Source organism: Cryptomeria japonica, chromosome 3 (genome assembly GCF_030272615.1).
Source record: "Cryptomeria japonica chromosome 3, Sugi_1.0, whole genome shotgun sequence".
Lineage (NCBI taxonomy): Eukaryota > Viridiplantae > Streptophyta > Pinopsida > Cupressales > Cupressaceae > Cryptomeria > Cryptomeria japonica.
The window spans coordinates 328821696-328839314 of record NC_081407.1 but is presented as its reverse complement, the minus strand read 5'-3'; the positions used below and the strand labels follow the sequence as shown (position 1 = coordinate 328839314).

Genomic DNA, 17619 nt, shown 5'->3' with positions numbered 1-17619 from the left:
TGCATCATCCATTTAATATTTTTATGAAGGGTCATTGCCTCATTGCATATGATTAGGACACATGCCAACATCTTGTGTAACCTTTCCTCTCACCTTTCCTTTATAAGCAAGGCATTGTTGGTAATATGTGTTGTCGTGGATGTCAACTTGATGTCTGACAATATTTATTGTCACCAAGGAGACAAGTCGAGTATGTGTGGAGGTCATTAATGTATTTGATGGTGTGTGTATATATTGAAGATATTTAAGAGCAACTATGCCAATGATAATAGATATAAAAGACAGTTTGGAGAATCACCTGAAGTTATATATTGACCCGAAGCAAATGGTATAGAGCATATGGTATGTATTTGCTTTTTTATTTTATTTTTTATGGTGTGCAGTGGACTTGGTAGATGTCTACATGCTCTGAGTGTCAGTACCATGTTATTTGGGTTCAATACTTTGACTGGTTCTCTACATAACAATTTGGTTCCCTGTAACATTGTGATGGTATTTTACTCTACATTCTTTTGCCTTTCATGATCTTGATGTACGGGACAAGAGTCATACTTTGATGTATGTCAAGCATCACTACATCATTTTTTAGGTTGTAATTGTTTGTATAGAGAAAGTTATACATGTTGGATCTTATGTTCATAGTTTGTCAGTATTAGGTGCTTTAGTTGGGTCACTAGAATGGTCCACACTCTATCTCCATGATTATTATGACCTTTCAATTTTGAGAGGATGTTGACAACAGTGTATTGGATTTGTAACAACAATTTTAGGGTTGTTAGAGCTTTGTTGCATAATGTTCTTCTTAATGACTTCATGCAATTGGTCTGATCTGCATATAGCTTATCGACTAAGTAATGATTTTTCTCTACACTAACATGCTATGTTTGATCTCTTTAGGAGATGGTGTAGGAAGGTTGTAGATGGTCTCCAATGCCTTGTTCTCAGTCTGCATGATGTTTTGAGTTTCTCCCCAATTACAAATAGGTTAATGAGGAGCAGTATTGATAGTGGTGTTTTAATTAGTTAACATGATGTGTTCCTTCGGTTGGTCCAAACCTAATTCTTTGGTGCTGAAGGATGTGTTGTGATATGATTAAGGTTCAATTGTATGCTAGGTTGATCCACAACCTATTTTGGTGGTAAATGTACATGTTTGGAGTTGACCTATTACACGTCACATGTTTCATTTGATAGGGTCCTAATTGAGCTCACCTAAGTGATGTATTTGGGTGGTACAGAGGATATATAAGGAATTGCAAATTAATTGTGGAGAAATGAGAGTTGAGGTGAAGTATTGCCTGATGTGCAAAATATATCAGTAATATCTTAGATGATTATGAAGTGTGTTGAATTTGTATGATAAAATAATTTGGGCTACAAAGAGGACCGCATTAGAGGCATTTGTCAGAAGCTTCTTCTTCAACAATTCACACTATGCATAATATTGTAATCTCATTGTACCTTACTTTGGAGAAGTGATCGTCAAATTGCAAGCATTATATCTTGCCCCAAGGCAGTGTGCCTTAGCTTGCAAGTCCATTTAGGGAGTTGTAAGCTCCCTTGGCAGTGAGCCTAAAACAAACTTTGTAAAAATATGTTTCATACATTGTGAGTTAATCCTCATCATGGTTTTTCCTTCCTTGGGTATTTCACATAAAAATCCCGTTGTTCTTGTGTTGTGAATGTTGTGCTTCGTTTCTACTTTTGCTGATTTGAATTAATAGTTCTAAAAGTTAATGAATAGATAAAAATGATGTATGTAGATTCATGTCCCTCTCAACATTTGAGTGTGTTCAACATGCATCTCATTGTATATTTAATATTCAACCATATTCAATCAATGCATTTTTATGTTGCAAGTTATCTTCCCATTCTCTATTGTAAAAGCTATTTTGGTCTTGTAAGGATTCCAGGGGTGTTGAGGAGTCACCTATCTACTCCTACAAATGCTACCAAAAATTCTATAGAAATCAACTCTACAATCTCTTTTAAGAAATTGGTTCTACAAGTGTTTGTAATCATCCTTTGATTGGTAATATAATGAGCATGCTTTTGAAGTGTGAGTTTTTTTCTTGAAAGGGTTTTTTCAACATAATATTGTATTGTGAGATTTTATACTTGTATGTAATGTTGCTTGATATTCTTTCTATTATGTATCTTCATCATTGTACTAGTTAAAAAATAGAAAATGACACAACTCTTTTCATTGGATTGGTCTAGGAAATCTGTTCTATGTACCTTGATTCTTTCATTCATGTGCAATTTAGAATGTTCATTAAAAATTCCTTAGAGTTGACTTTTATATTACGAAGGTCTTGCTCTATAACAAAATGTCATAATAATATTAAATATATCAATTTTGGCTAACTCCAACCTTGGACAAGTGGGAGTATTGTATGTAGATTTTTAAGATTTGCTCCAACTTTTCATGATTCAAAACAATGTAAGATGATCGAGAGTCACGTTCCCTTGTAGTATTAGATTGTATCAAGGCATTAATATTTCAATTTTAATGGTGGCATGGATACCATAAAAGATAAAATGAACATCATGATGACATATGTTTATTATAAAATATATGAAGAATATATGTGATGATAGAATGTAAAAATTATTTTGTTGAATATATTTATATATGGATGGATCGAGTTTGATTTTTTTTGTTTCTTTATCTAGATAATAATTCTTATGGTTTGTACATAATCAAGTACCCACTTATATCTTTTTACAAAATGATAATTTAGTAGCTAGGTAAACCTATTTACTTTATTTGATATATATTATTTATAATTTAGGATGAGCCTCTTTAGGTTATGTATATATAGTTACCACTACTACATGTGACATGGTTGATACCACTAATTTATATGCACTTTAAAAAAATATATAAATATTAAATATATAGAGTATCAAATCATCATTACATTATAAGGAGCATAAGCCCCAATAAAGTTCATTGAGAATCACCAAACCAAAACCACTATCATAGATAGCCTAACTTATCCAGTTACATACATATGCTACTATTCATTGATGCTATTACATTCATAAAATCTGTAATGCTATGGGCTAATGACGTTATTACATTCATCTTTATCAATTTCACATATGGTGATAGGAGGGACACTAGTTTTGGGATGAAATTGCATGTCCCACTTATCTTTCATCTCGCTTTGTCTAATTTATGTGTACTTTTCTATAAACCTCTACTTGTATTTGACACTTGCAACTTTTTCATCTCTAGGATGTAATTGTTGTTATTTTTACCAAAGATATTAAGTTGTTCGAAATGTTTGAAAATATGGTTTAAGGTAATTTTCATGTCATCAACGCCTAACTCCTTATCCCTTGCTTTAATTCCTAGAACTTCTCTTTCTTGTTTGCTTTCCCATAGTTCTATGAATTCAATCATTTTCCAATAGCCTTACATCATTCGATGAAGTAACCTTTACAATTAAATGATAATTATCAACTTAATCTTGAATATTTTATTACTAAAATCCCCAATAAAACCATTTCGTTTCCTTTTCATTCATTTAGTTCAACAAGAAGAAGTTTTCCATTTCATTTCCTTAAGTTTAATGAAAAAAATTCTTAAAGTATATGTATGTATCAATGTGATTGTTATTTTGATTCTTATATCAATTTGGGATGTTTTCCTCTATCTTTTCAACAAGCATTTTTATGACAATGTCCTCATGTCACCCCCAAATTATTTACTATCTTTTTGACTATTTCAACACAATCTATAACTATGATTACATTTGAGTTATGACTAACACTTCCTTAACTATCATTATATTTCTTCCATATATCTTTGACAAATATTTTACGAGTCTCTTAGGCACATGACTAGCAATCAAATTTATACTATTCTATTGAATCTCATTTGAAAAGCTATTAAATTATCTCCACTTCAAGATAAAGCTTTGAAAAATGATTGAGTCTCTCACATAAAATAAAATAGACAATAAAAGTTCTATCAAATTGTATTGCACAAATCATAGACTAAGTTTTTCAAATAGTGGATGCTATTTATAATGAAAATCACTTTATTTTCATGATAATTATAAACAATGTAAAGTAACAAACTTCTATTCTCAACCACTCAAAAAGTTATCACATTTGTAGACCACTTAAGTATGCTCCTCACAAAAGAAAAACAAAATGAAAGAGAAATCTTGAATCCAAATTTTGGTAAAAATATTGATCTCCTAAAAATATTTTTTATTTCCATTTTAATCTTCTACTTTTTGTCTCTCCTTCTATATTGTACTTCTCTTTATTTAAATGATGTCAAATTATAAAATTAGATCCAAAGTTGATACAAAAAGTTTACATAAAACAATTATTAAAATTATTCTTTATTAATATTATTCTCATGAAAGCCATCCTCACATTTTCCCATCTAAAAATATAAATTAATAATTTTTTTATATTTAATCTATAATATATAAAAATTCAACATAAAAAAAATCAACGATGCCAAAAATGAAAATGACCCATGAAAACTCATCCTCATAATTTTTCCATCTAGTACATTTTGGTAAATTTTGCCACATAATCTATAAAACAAGGAATTCAACATCAAAATAAAGATGAACAATAACCATCTCTAAACAATTTGATGACTTATTAGATTAATAAAAATCTTTTATTCTGTATGACATCTCCTGATAAAGAAGAAGAGATCTTATTTTTTTTTCCACTGGCGGGTCAGATAGTGTCACGCTCCATGCAGCCAAAAAAACATGCCGTCTCCTTACAACATTATCCTCCTTCAAAAATATCCTCAACATCAAACGCTCGAACGCCATAACAACAGATAGGCTAAAACAATTTTATCTTCTACTCATCGCCTCTAGTTTTTCAAGGATAAGGAAGCAACCAAATCGCCAATCGGAAAACCAAGGCTTTCTGTGTTGTTTTCCAGAACATGGCTGCAATTGCGCCAGGGGGTGTTTCAAGTCCCAGCTATCTTGATTACAAACTATCGCATTCAAGGGAAAAACACAGCACACAAACCCGCAAAATCTCTGCAATTTCCAAACTAAATACTTGCCCCTGTCAAGCTGAGTTTTCGGGGAGGAAAAGGTCAAAGCCATATACGCGCTCACCCACATTTTATTGCAGTTACAATAACAATTTCGGAGCAGATGCAAGACGGGGGAATTGGGGTCTGGATTTCGGGGCAAAGCTTGGAGAACAATTTCACGGCATTGTCAGGAAATTTCTGGACCATTTAAAGGGTAAGGAGGAGTGGAGTCCTCAACAGGAGTGGGATAAGTGGCAGGAATATTTTCAAATGGTCGAGACAAAGGCGAATTCGAGGTCAGATTTGGAGGTATGTAAACTCGGTGCAACTCTAAAGATTTCTACACAGTTTTCTCGAAATGTTTAAAAAATGGCTAAGAGGGATTGTGAAAACCTGATTCTCCACATAAAATATTTTGTTATTTTTCATTCCATCAATCGGTTTTTTTTAATCCAAAGCTTGTAGCCATGTAAATTCAGCATAATGGTAAAAGATCTCATTTTTATCAGTTGATCGATTATCTCTCCTTAATCTATTATCAAACGCTTTAGACGGGAGCTTTGAATCCGAAGTACTATGTGGCCCCAAGTGATATACCAATTTATTGCCTCGAAGGGATTTACGCTAGAATTCTTTCTAAAAGGAATTAAAATTCAGTCATCCTTCTGGTCATCTTTGTCGATTACGGCTAGCCAGGAACTTAGAGTCAATTAGGTGTTATTCACTTCCATCAGTCAGATTACAAATATATAAGCTGGTTGAGAGAGTCAATTAGAGACGCTGTGAGTGAAGGGGTTTGTATTAAAATTTCGTTGCGTAGGGAATTAAACCATACTCTCATCTGGTCATTTCCCCTTTTTATCGCTAGTTTGCTAGTTGTTCACAGTGGATTACGTGTTATTTACTTTGTGTCAGCAGCATTACACGTTTGAAGACTGGTAAACGTTGTCACCAACATCATGGGAACAATTCATTTTTAGTGTTTTCAATTTGTTTAAGAAATCTTTTTTTTTAAAAATTTTTTTCTGTGGATCAGTTAGTTATTATTCACTTTTATCAATTATGCCACATATGTAGAGACAGTTGTTTGGAGTCACTCAAAGACCATAAGAACACAAAATTCATAGGGTATTTGGGAGAATTTGTAGGACATATATTCTTAATCTTTAGCTATTTTTCAATTGATCAATTAGTTTTTATTTGCCTCTTCCTGTTATACTACGATTAAAAAGACTGGTATTTAGAGTCGCTCGTAAAGTCCACGGAAACAAAGAATTTGTAGGATATGAAATATTGTTACCATTTTTCTTATATTTCAATCGATCAACTAGTTGTTATTCATTTCTCAGTTATATTTACGTATATGGAGGCTGGTAGATGGAGTTGCCTGAGGAAGTTGTGGGAACAAAAAAATGTAGGGTATGCAATTATTTTAATTTTTCTGTCAATCAATTAATTTATATTCACTTATATCAGTTGTATTACTTACGTAGAATTGGTAGTTGGAGTCATCTGAAGATTTCATGAGAACAAAGCTTTTATAGGTGATATAATTATTTAAAGATTTGATTAGTTTTCTGACTAAGAATCAGGTTCGATTGAAATTTAATCACTTAAATTAGTTAGATTACTTAAATAGAGACTGGTAAATGGAGACATCCAAATAATTAACGGGATCAAAGAATTTGTAGATCACACAAAAAAAATGTAGGGCATGCAAGTTAAATGGAGGAGGGGACGAAATGCGTTTTATGTTAAAAAAGTACATTTTAAAGTAATATTAGGCGTAACAAATTAAGACATTTGTAATTATGTTAGTAGATAAAACCTTAAATCGAGACTATAAAAATAAAACTTGGAAGATATATTATAATGTCAATGGTAGAAATGATCTATAATCATTGATCATATCATATATAAATATGTAGATGGAGTAACTGGGAGGCACGTTGGCAACTACCAATTAGGTAGGTTTGCGATTTGAATAAAGTAGTAGGTAATGTGAAACTTCTGTTATTTTGTCTACCATGATATGAGGGTCAAGTATAGAGACATTTGATCATAAGTTAGGTCATGGAAACATAGATCAAGAAAATCATACAAATTGTAAAGATCTAATGCTAAAGGTTTAGAATTGTAGAATCAAGATACACTTTGATAGGTTCTAAAAGTCAGCAATATTGGCCATAACCGGTGTTTCTTTAACACAGTGGTGCTATAGAAGGGAATTGTTTAAAATTTCTCTGCAAGCATTGCAATTTGAAGTCAAATTGCCATAGTGTGCTTCACTATATCTTCTTAAAGAGTAAGGGGATTGGCAAATGTAGGATCCTTTGGCAATAAAATTGGCTTGTGAGAAATGTTACTTTTTGATCTGTTATGTATTTTCAAGAGTTGATGCATTAGCATACTTCTCTCTAGTTCTAACATCACTTAGTGGTGGTTCTGTACTCTGTACATCCTCTTGCCTTGCAATTATTTTTAGTGAGAAGGTTCTTCTAAAAATTGCAAGCTCCAACAAAATGAAACTGGCAGGTCTCTTGTTTAAAATTTCATTTGATGTATATAACTGCCTTCAAGATAGTGTTCCATGGGGATGCGTCCTGCCAAAAAACCTTGCGTTTTCGGAATGAGGATGTCTTTGAGATGCAGGGACTTTGGGGGGTGCCCCCTGCCAATGTTGCCATTTCGAGATGCTGTTGGGACCTAGGGACATCCCTAAGACATCCGGGGGACTCTTAAGAGTCTCTCAACCATTTTGGGGATGACCAAGTGTCTCTTGCGGTTAGATAGCAAAGCAATCTAAAAAAAATTCAAAATTTCATTTGATCTTTGTGCGCAAGGGCCAACCCTAAAGGCTTATGGGCCCCACCTAAACCTCACAAACTCTATAAAAAAGCACTGTCTTATCCTCATATCAACTCACAAATACAAATCACCAAGAAGCTGATATTGTTAGTGTGAGAGTGAGATTGTAAGTGCAAGGTGGAAGAGTGAGATTAAAGAGCAAGTGGGTTGAGGAGGAGCAAAAAGAAGAGCAATAGGAGGAGTGATGCCGAGTTGCAAACATTTTTCAAGCAAGAGGTAGGCTTTTATGACTGTTTTTAAAATTTTTTTAAATTAATTTCATGATTTATGTTGATAGAATCCATAGACATGGCTGTATATTGTTATCAATATTGAAAGAATCATGTACCAAGTTGCAATTTTCAGTTTTAGATTTTAAATTCAATATTTACTAGTTCAGTTTTGAATTTTTATTTTTGTAAAAAAATAATAATCATGCAACAGCAAGCTGTCATATAATTAATTCTTTTTTGAAGTTTTAGTATTTACAATTTACTTTTAGATGTTTAAATTTTTTTTTTTCAACCTAGGATTATAAGTTTTATGTACCCTCTGCTTCTGCGTTTCGTGTGACCTGAAGTAAGAAAAACAAAAGCGAAATTCTTGGTTGACAAAGAAAGAATAAAGATTTTTATTTGTGTATCCTCTGCTTATGTGCTCTGTGCACCTTGAAGTAAGCAAAATAAAAAGAAATATTTGTGTTGTAATCCTTTGCATTATGCATAGTTTGAAATTTTAATTTTAAAACTATGAACTTATAAATTTTATATCGTTTATTGTAATGTCACTAGGAGTTCTCATTGCATGAGTGAGGATGAGGTTGAACTCGTGCCTCAAGAAGTTGAAGATGATGATTAGATTGAATCTGATTATGCATTTGATCATGATGAGAATGCAGAAGTAAAGATGGTTGACTGTGAAATTCATATGACTAGTTACATTGTTAGTGTAAATATAAATTGCCCTTCCAAAGTATTGGCGAGTTTTGCTAAGGGTCCCTTTGATCTTAAGTCTTTTCTCAAACAATTTGCAACAAAATTGCAAGTCAAGCTTGGGGCATCTAGGGACACTAGGTTGTGGAAGTGGCACTTTTGTAAGCTTGAATTTCAGGAAAAGGTTTAGAAGTATGTGATACATTGGCAGAAAAATTGAACTATAGGGCTGAGATATGTAGTTATAGAGTGATTCAGCTACTGAAGACAATGCATCTACATCTGCTTCTTTGTCTATAAGGCCAACGGGTCATCAGAAACAAGGTTCTACTTCTACTACTTTGTATAGGCCAGTTGCACATATGCAATTTCTTCTACTACAAGAGTAGCTAGCATAGGCTAGGGGAAACACAAGATTAGAAGTGATGCTCTTAACTTACTAGTAGAATTATTTATTGTGAAAGAGAATGTAATGTACCACTTTGAAATAGAATTTAATGGCAAATAATAATAATAATAAAATTAAAATTCACAAGAATAAAAATAAAATAAAAATAAAAATATAAAAGAATACAATTAAATTTAATTAAAACTTAATTAAGTTAATGAATGGTCAAAAGGCATGAAATGATAAGTTGTGACTCTCCCAAATATGAGGTATAAAAAGGAGATGAAAACTCATTTGAAGGGGGGGGAAATTGAAAATCAGAAGTGCAGATCAGATTTAAATAAGAATGTAGATCTGGTTGTGAAAGGTTGTGTCCCTTTAAAAGGGCAGAAATAATGAAGAGTTGCATTCTTTCAAAGGGTGCTAATGGTAAAAGGGTTGTCTCTTGCCAAAGGGCATACATGATTAAGAGGTGTGACCTCTCCCTCACATTGAGAAATATAAAGGAATCGAAAGCCTCCAGTGACATCACCATTGATCAGATCAGATCAGAACTGTTATTAAGTTACAGGTAGTAACATCCTTGTTCATGGCGTCATACTTAATGAAAGACTAATAGGAGGAGTCTTGAATTAATTATTGATATTCACATTTAATTATGAGCAACCAATCATGATTGCAAATTAAGGATATCGCTGCCTTAAGGGAGGACAATCAGGTCGAAGAAAGATTAGTGAAGTTGATGATAGGATCCTTAAAACAAAATATCAATGATGATTGACACGGTTAAGCAACATCAAAAAAAGGAAAGGCCACACCTTTCAAAGGGGTCTCTGCTGCTAAAAAATTCATGACCACTGATTGGTGGCCTTCCACCATGGAGGGAGGGGAATAAATAGCCCCAATCATTTGAAGAAAGAACGCGGAGAAGGAATCTGCACTCAGGCCTGAAGGGATAAGAATCGATGAAGGGAAGAATACTCCAGCAAAACCGAAACACATAAAAGGGTAAGCAAACTGTAAGAACTTTCCATCATTGCATTGATAGGTATTGACAGTCTTGGAAGAAGAGAGTGTAAAAGGAAAGATCAAGTTTTGCAATTATCATTTTGAGAAGGAGATACTCTGGTATGAAGTTTCTGTGCATATTTCTGATAATACTTTCTGCATACTACTATTGATAGCAAATCGCTGTTATGATTGTTCAATATAGTATACTGCATGTTATCTCCAATCTGCTCATTTCCGATTCATACTATGTGTGGCTATTTAACATAGGATATGTGATATAATACGATGCTTTATATATTTATGTATTCTGTCTGATTATTGTAATCAGCCATCGTTGGGAGATGAAGGATTGCAATAGGGAGAACGGTGTTGGGGTCACCTTTAAGCACGCCACCTCATATGTATGGCAGGGTCCACATGAGGCCAAAGGGGGGTGAAGGTGCTTTGCCTTTGGGCTTAGGAGGGTTAGACTTAGGACAACCTATTGAGGAAATCCTTGTTCTCTCCACCAGGGTGATAGATGGGATCTTGTGAGTAGGAGAAGGTGGCTTGATTGAGGGAGAACGTTGATAAGACACCCTATCAAGCTTGTGTTGCCAGCATTATGTTGTCATTGATGTCAACCGGTATGAAGGAAGGAGTGTGTAAGTAGACAAAAAAGGTATGTTACCGGTACACATGAAGTGCTGCATCTACTAGAAAAGCAGGACCACCGTCAAGCAAGCAAGAAAGCAAAGAAGAACAGAGGGATGTGATCACCGGTAGACAAAGAGAAGTATAATGCAATTGGTAAATGGACTTAGTGGATGAACCAACATGTTTGATGGAAGGCCATGTTGATCCATTGACAAAGAAGAGGTCAGCAAGTATGAAGGTCCACTGGTGAAGTTAAGTTATACCGGTAAGGTGAGTTGAACCGGTAGTGAGTCTTGGTCAGTGAAGGATGACAGGTGGACACCACATGGCAAGCATGAAGAGGTCGGTGAAGTGTCCATCGACGTGGTAGATGACGAGCAGGTCGACTTTAAATAAGGAACCCGTAAATCATGGATCAATGACAGAAGAAGTGCGGCTCGAAGCGAATCAAAATGCAGAAGCTTTTTGGTGATGTGAATCAAGCAGGACAATCCGATCTTTGTGCTCGTTGGTCGAAGGAAACAACTGAGACATTAATGGTGACTGACAAAGCAAGGTCGAAAAACAAGTTGCAAGACGCCTAAAAATAGAAAACGTGCATTGGAAGGCAAGGATATGGCGGTGCTGATTGATATAATGCAGATCACCATTCCAGAAACGCAAAACCGATCAGATTTGATACGGATTGAGTTGGTAGAGGAAAACCCTAGCACGCCACCGTTTGAATGTTGCTTTTGGCGGGAACCCTCAAATATAAATACGTGAACTCGAAGACTAAAGTGATTGATGCTGAATGAGAGTTGTGAGAGAAAAGAGAGCTTGAGCAAGAAGAGAGACTATCTATCTGAGAGTTCCTTTCATAGAGAGTTAGAGTGTGGAGTTAGCAGGTTGAACTGATGAGAGGTCCTAGGCAGAGACAGAGTAACCGGTGAACTGTTAGAGTTTTAATAGTCAAGTGTACCGGTAGAGATTGAATGATTAGGAAGGCATCCAAGTGTGGTAATGTGTAGGGTGAGGATCTGAGAAAGAGAAGAAAGGAAGAGAGTAACCGGTAAGTGATCAGAGAGAGCAATCTGATAACCGGTAGTAGAAGGATCGGTGAAACAGAGGAAGGTGTTAACAGGCAGACATCAGTTGACCAGGGGTTGCAGAACTCATTTGCAACTAGGTGCTATCATTGCATTAAAATTGTATTTCATTGTATTACACTGAGTTGGTGCTTGGTGCAGGGGTTGATGCTCCTTGGGTTGGTGCCCTAAATTATTGTAACCTGTTGTTTCATTGTGAGGCTGGATTGGAGCAGTAGACTCCAACAACATTTCTCACTAAGGTTTTTCCCATATAGGGTTTTCCTCGTACATTTGGTGTTGTGGGTTATGCATTTGTGTGTTTGCCTCTTTTGATATCCCCTCATATCTTACCGATTTGATTGCTTAGTGTTTAGGTTGTTAATCGATACTCAAAGCTTGGTTTAAAAAGACAGGTTTTTTAGGAAACACTGATTCACCCCCCTCTTAGTGGTACATTGTGTCCAACAATTGGTATTAGAGCCTAGGTTCCTAATCAAATAAGCTTTCTCTAGCTTGGGTAGATTCTGGTCTTTGAACACAATGGCAAGAAATGAGTTCTCTTCTAAAGCTCCCATGTTTGATGAAACCAACTATGCATTTTGGTGCAGAAGAATGGAAACATATTTGTCCTCTCTAGGATTTGATGTTTGGATGTCTGTAAAGAATGGGTATACTGTCCCCAGTGTTCTTCCCACTGACCCGGATACCAAGGAGTATGAGAACAATGCAAAGGCTAAACATGCTATTCTCAGTGGGCTGTCAAATAATGAGTTTGTCAAGGTCATGCACTGTTCATCCGCCAAGGAAACTTGGGACAAATTGCAGAGATTATTTGAAGGAGATGCCAAAGTCAAAGAGGCCAAGCTACAATCACTAAGAGGTCATCTTGAAGGCTTGAAGATGAAAGATGAAGAAAAGATTGCAAACTACCTTCACAGAGTAGATGAAACTGTGAACACCATCAGAGGGCTTGGAGAGGAAATTGCTGATGAAATTATTGTCAAAAAGGTACTTAGATCACTCACATCTAAGTATGATACTAAGGTCTCTGCTATAGAGGAAGCCAAGGATCTGAAAGCCTTCACAATAGATGAGTTATTTGGCTCCTTAACTGCTTATGAGATGAGGACAATCGAAGAAGGATCTTCAAGTAAAGAGGCGGCTTTCAATTCCACCAAAAAGGGCAAGGAAGAGGTTGCTCATAAAGGATCCAGTGGAGACTCGGATGCAGAGGTAGCAAACTTTATTAGAAAGCTCAAGAGAGGATCCGGTAAGTATAAAGGAAAGCTGCCACTCAAATGTTTCAATTGCGGTAAAATAGGACACTTTGCTGCAAAATGTCCCTATAGCGAAACCGGTGGAGATGAGCAAAGGAGCTCTGGCAGATCTTTCGGTAAAGACAAAGAAAAGAAAGTTTACCGGCAAGGAAAAAGAAGCTACCAGAAGCAGAATAGCCTATATACCATTGAGGATGATGCCACAGATGAAGAGAGTGCATCAGAAGATGACTGCCATGAAGATGAAAGAGACTGTAATCTCTTTATGGCACTAGATGAACCGGTTGTGGAAGATGATGAAGATAAAGACATTGAAGCTGAAGTGGATCTAGAAGGTGAGCTCATAAGTGCTCTTGAGGAGTTGAGTAAGACAAGAAGAGAACTCAAGAAAGTCAAGCTTGCTGCAGTAGAAGAACAAGATCACCTGAAGCAATCCCTAGATGAGTCCAATCAAGTGATTTCTGACTTGAAACTTCAGTTGGAAGAAGCTAAGAGGATATGCAAAGTTACATCCTCCGATTTGATAGAGGAGGAGAAGGTGCATCAAAATTTGGAAGAAGAAATTGTAAAGTTCAGAAAGGAGCTTGAAAAGAGTAAGGATGAACTGAAAATAAGGAGCAAGTTTGAGGGCAACACTGAAGCTTTGGACAAGATGCTGAACAATCAAAAGCATTCAAAAGATACCGGTGGCTTGGGATTTGAAGAAGGACAAAGTTCCAATAGCAAAGACACATCCGATAAGGAGATACAATTCGCTTCTTCTAGTGAAAGTAAAGAGAAGCAAATCTTTACAGTCAACAAAGATACCGACAAGAAGACCTATGCTGAGGCTACAAGAAGTCGTCCTGTGAACCGGTATGCTCAAAACCGGAAGGCTCACACATCGTACCGGTATGCAAATCATAAAAGCAAGCCCAAGGTGGATAGTGAAGGATTCACCGGAATCAAAAGCATGAGAGGAAGACATCTGTCGAGACAAAGGTTTGCCGGTTCAAAGCAACAAGACTGGTATGTACCCAATTTCCATGGTTATTGCTACCCGTGTAATAAGTTTGGACATAGAGTTGCAGATTGTAGACTGACGAATAAGCCCTCTGTTAGTTTTGAAAGTAGAAACTCTTTTACTGCACTCCGAGGTATGGATGTTGTTTGTTATCAGTGTAATGAATTTGGTCATAGGAGTTTTGAATGTAGGAGAAGTCAACTGGTGTCCTATAATAGTTTTAAAGATTCATCTTTTAATGTCAATATGAAATGCTATAACTGTCAAGAGTTTGGACATATTGCAAAGCATTGCAAGCACATGAAAATCAAGTAGAAACAAACAGTTCTTGATCAAAACTGGTAGTTAAATCGAAACGAGAAGTTGCAGCAGACAAAAAGATAGAAGACATCCCGGTTTGGGTTGAGAAAGACAAGAACAAAGCAGAATCAAGTCTGATTGTGCAAACTGCCCTACATGCAGAAAGAAGAAACTTGTGGGTATTAGACAGTGGTTGTTCTAACCACATGACCGGTGATAAAAAGAAATTTATCAAGCTTGAAGATTGGAATGGAGGCTCAGTAAGATTTGGAGATAACTCCTCCATCAAGATAAAAGGCAAAGGTACTCTGAATATAGATGGCAAATTGAAGGCACATGATGTGTATTACGTAGAAGGTCTAAAACATAATTTGCTAAGCGTGAGTCAGATGTGTGATAAAGGATACAAATTCATTTTTGACTATATCGGTTGCCAGATAAGAAAAGAGAGTACTGGTCAGATTGTAGCAGAAGGTAAAAGAACTGATGGAAATGTGTACAATCTGAAGGAATGCTTTGAGTCCCAGTGCTTGATGGGACAAGTGGATGAGAGCCGGCTGTGGCACAGGAGATTAGGCCACATAAATTATGATAATCTAGTTTTAGTAAGCAAAAAGGGCTGTGTGAGAAATATACCACCTATCATCAAACTGGTAAGCACATTTTGTGATGAATGTGTAAAAGGAAAACAAACTAAGGTGAGCTTCAAGACTAAGGAACATAACACCTCAAGACCACTTGAGCTGGTACATACAAATTTGTGTGGTCCAACTAGGACAAGAGCTCTTGCCGGTGAGAGATACTTTATGCTCTTCATTGATGACTATTCAAGAATGACATGGGTCACCTTCCTACAGGATAAATCACAAGCATTTGACAGATTCAAGATCTTCTGAAAGATGGTAGAGAAGGAAAGTGGGTGCAAGCTGAAATGCCTAAGATCAGACCGGGGTGGTGAGTTCACATCAAATGAGTTTGAGGACTATTGTGAAAGACATGGAATCAAAAGACAATATTCAACCCCCGGGACACCACAACAAAATGGTGTGGTAGAAAGGAAGAACATGACAGTCAAGGAGATGGCCAAAACCATGTTGAATGAGGCAAGTTTGCCGGATATGTATTGGAAGGAAGCGGTTCATACTGCAACATATACTTTGAACTGGGTTCAGTTGAGAACAAACAACAATATGACACCTTATCATCTGTGGTATGACTGGAAACCATCAGTCAAATACTTCAAAGTATTTGGAAGTAAATGTTTTATCAGGAGAGACATGGATGGTTTAGGTAGTTTTGATTCCAGGAGTGATGAAGGGATCTTCCTTGGTTACTCAACTCACAGTAGGGCCTACAAATGCTACAACAAAAGACTGAGAAGAGTTATTGAGAGTGTGCATGTAAGAGTTGATGATGATATGCATAAAGGAAGACAAGCACAAGTGAACCCGTATGATGATTCCGGTGATGAAGGTGAAGAAGCTTAGTCAGACAATGAACCAGAAGAAGCATCCAATAAGGTCCCTAACTGGTATGTGCAGAAAAACCACCCGGAAGAGCAAATTTTAGGTAATAAGAGTGATGGTGTGCAAACTAGAAGAAGACTTGCCCGAAATGATGAACAAGTCAATTTTTGCCTCATGACTGAAATGGAACCTAAGACATTCAATGAGGCCAACAAAAGTCAGAAATGGATGGATGCAATAGAAGAAGAGTTGCAGCAGATTGAGAAGAACAAGACTTGGGAATTAGTCCCTAGGCCGACAGACAAGAACATCATTGGCACCAAATGGGTCTACCGGAACAAGATGAATGAAGAAGGTAAAATTGTTAGGCACAAAGCTAGACTTGTGTGCAAGGGTTACTCTCAAGTAGAAGGCATTGATTTTGAAGAAACATTTGCACCGGTAGCTAGACTAGAAGCAATTAGGATGTTTCTAGCTTGTTTAGCCCACAAGGGTTATAAGGTATATCAAATGGATGTAAAATCTGCTTTCCTTAATGGAAATTTGGAAGAAGTGTACATGGAGCAACTGGAAGGGTTTCTGTTAAATAATGATGAAACCTTTGTGTGCCGGTTGAAGAAAGCCTTGTATGGTTTAAAGCAGGCTCCTAGAGCATGGTATTCAAGGCTAGATAAGTACCTGAAGGAGCAAGGATTCAAAAAGGGGAGTGCTGACAACAATCTATACATCAAGGCAGATGGAAATCACATGATTATTGTGGTCGTGTATGTAGATGACATCATTTTTGGAGGCAACAAGGACACTCTTTGCAAAGATTTCGCTGATCAGATGCTGTCAGAGTTTGAGATGTCAATGCTTGGAGAGTTGACATACTTTCTTGATTTGTAGATCACAGCTAGATAAGGGAATCTTCATCTCACAAACCAAGTATGCAAAGGACATGCTAAAGAAGTTTCAAATGGAGGACTGCAAACCGGTGAGTACCCCCATGGTCACCGGAAGCAAACTGAGCAAGAATGATGAGTCACCGTTAGCAGATCAGACATTGTATAGATCCATGATTGGCAGTTTGTTATATCTTACTGCTTCTAGACCGGATATAGTGCAGGCAGTATGCATGGTGGCTAGATTTCAAGCTGCACCCAAACAGTCACATGTAAATGCAGTCAGGAGGATATTCCGGTATATAAAAGGGACACTTGATTATGGACTATGGTATCCCAAGCAAGGGGATCTTATCTTGCATGCCTACACTGATGCTGATTGGGCAGGTTGCATTGATGACTGGAAGAGCACAAGTGGTGGTGCATTCTTCCTAGGGGATTGGTTGGTCTCATGGCACAGCAAGAAGCAAGATTCAGTTTCTCTATCTACTGCTGAGGCAGAATATATTGCTGCTGCTACATGCTATTCTCAGGTGCTATGGATGAAGCAAACCCTCAAGGATATTCAGGTAGAGATGCCTGACCCCATTTCCATCTAGTGTGACAATTCCAGTGCAATTAACATATCAAAAAATCTGGTTGTGCACTCAAGGACAAAGCATATTGCCATCAAATATTGTTTTCTCAAGGAGAAGGTGGCAGATTAGGAAGTCAAGGTAGAGTATGTCCCTACAGGTGAACAAGTGGCTGATATCTTCACCAAGCCTCTA

At 36.4% G+C, this 17619-nt stretch overlaps 1 protein-coding gene across 3 annotated transcripts in view; it reads left to right on the top strand.

Moving 5' to 3' along the window:
- The first annotated feature begins 4685 nt into the window (after positions 1-4685).
- Positions 4686-17619, top strand: part of LOC131038369 (protein EXECUTER 2, chloroplastic) — a 49715-nt gene continuing 36781 nt past the window's right edge. For 2 of the 3 annotated variants that reach the window (XM_057970780.2, XM_057970781.2), the window contains exon 1: positions 4687-5344. In XM_057970780.2, coding sequence (XP_057826763.2) covers positions 4937-5344 — 408 coding nt within the window. In that variant the 5' untranslated portion in view covers positions 4687-4936. Of the gene's footprint in view, positions 5345-17619 lie in introns of all 3 variants that reach the window. The other variant, XM_057970782.2, reaches the window with a different exon arrangement.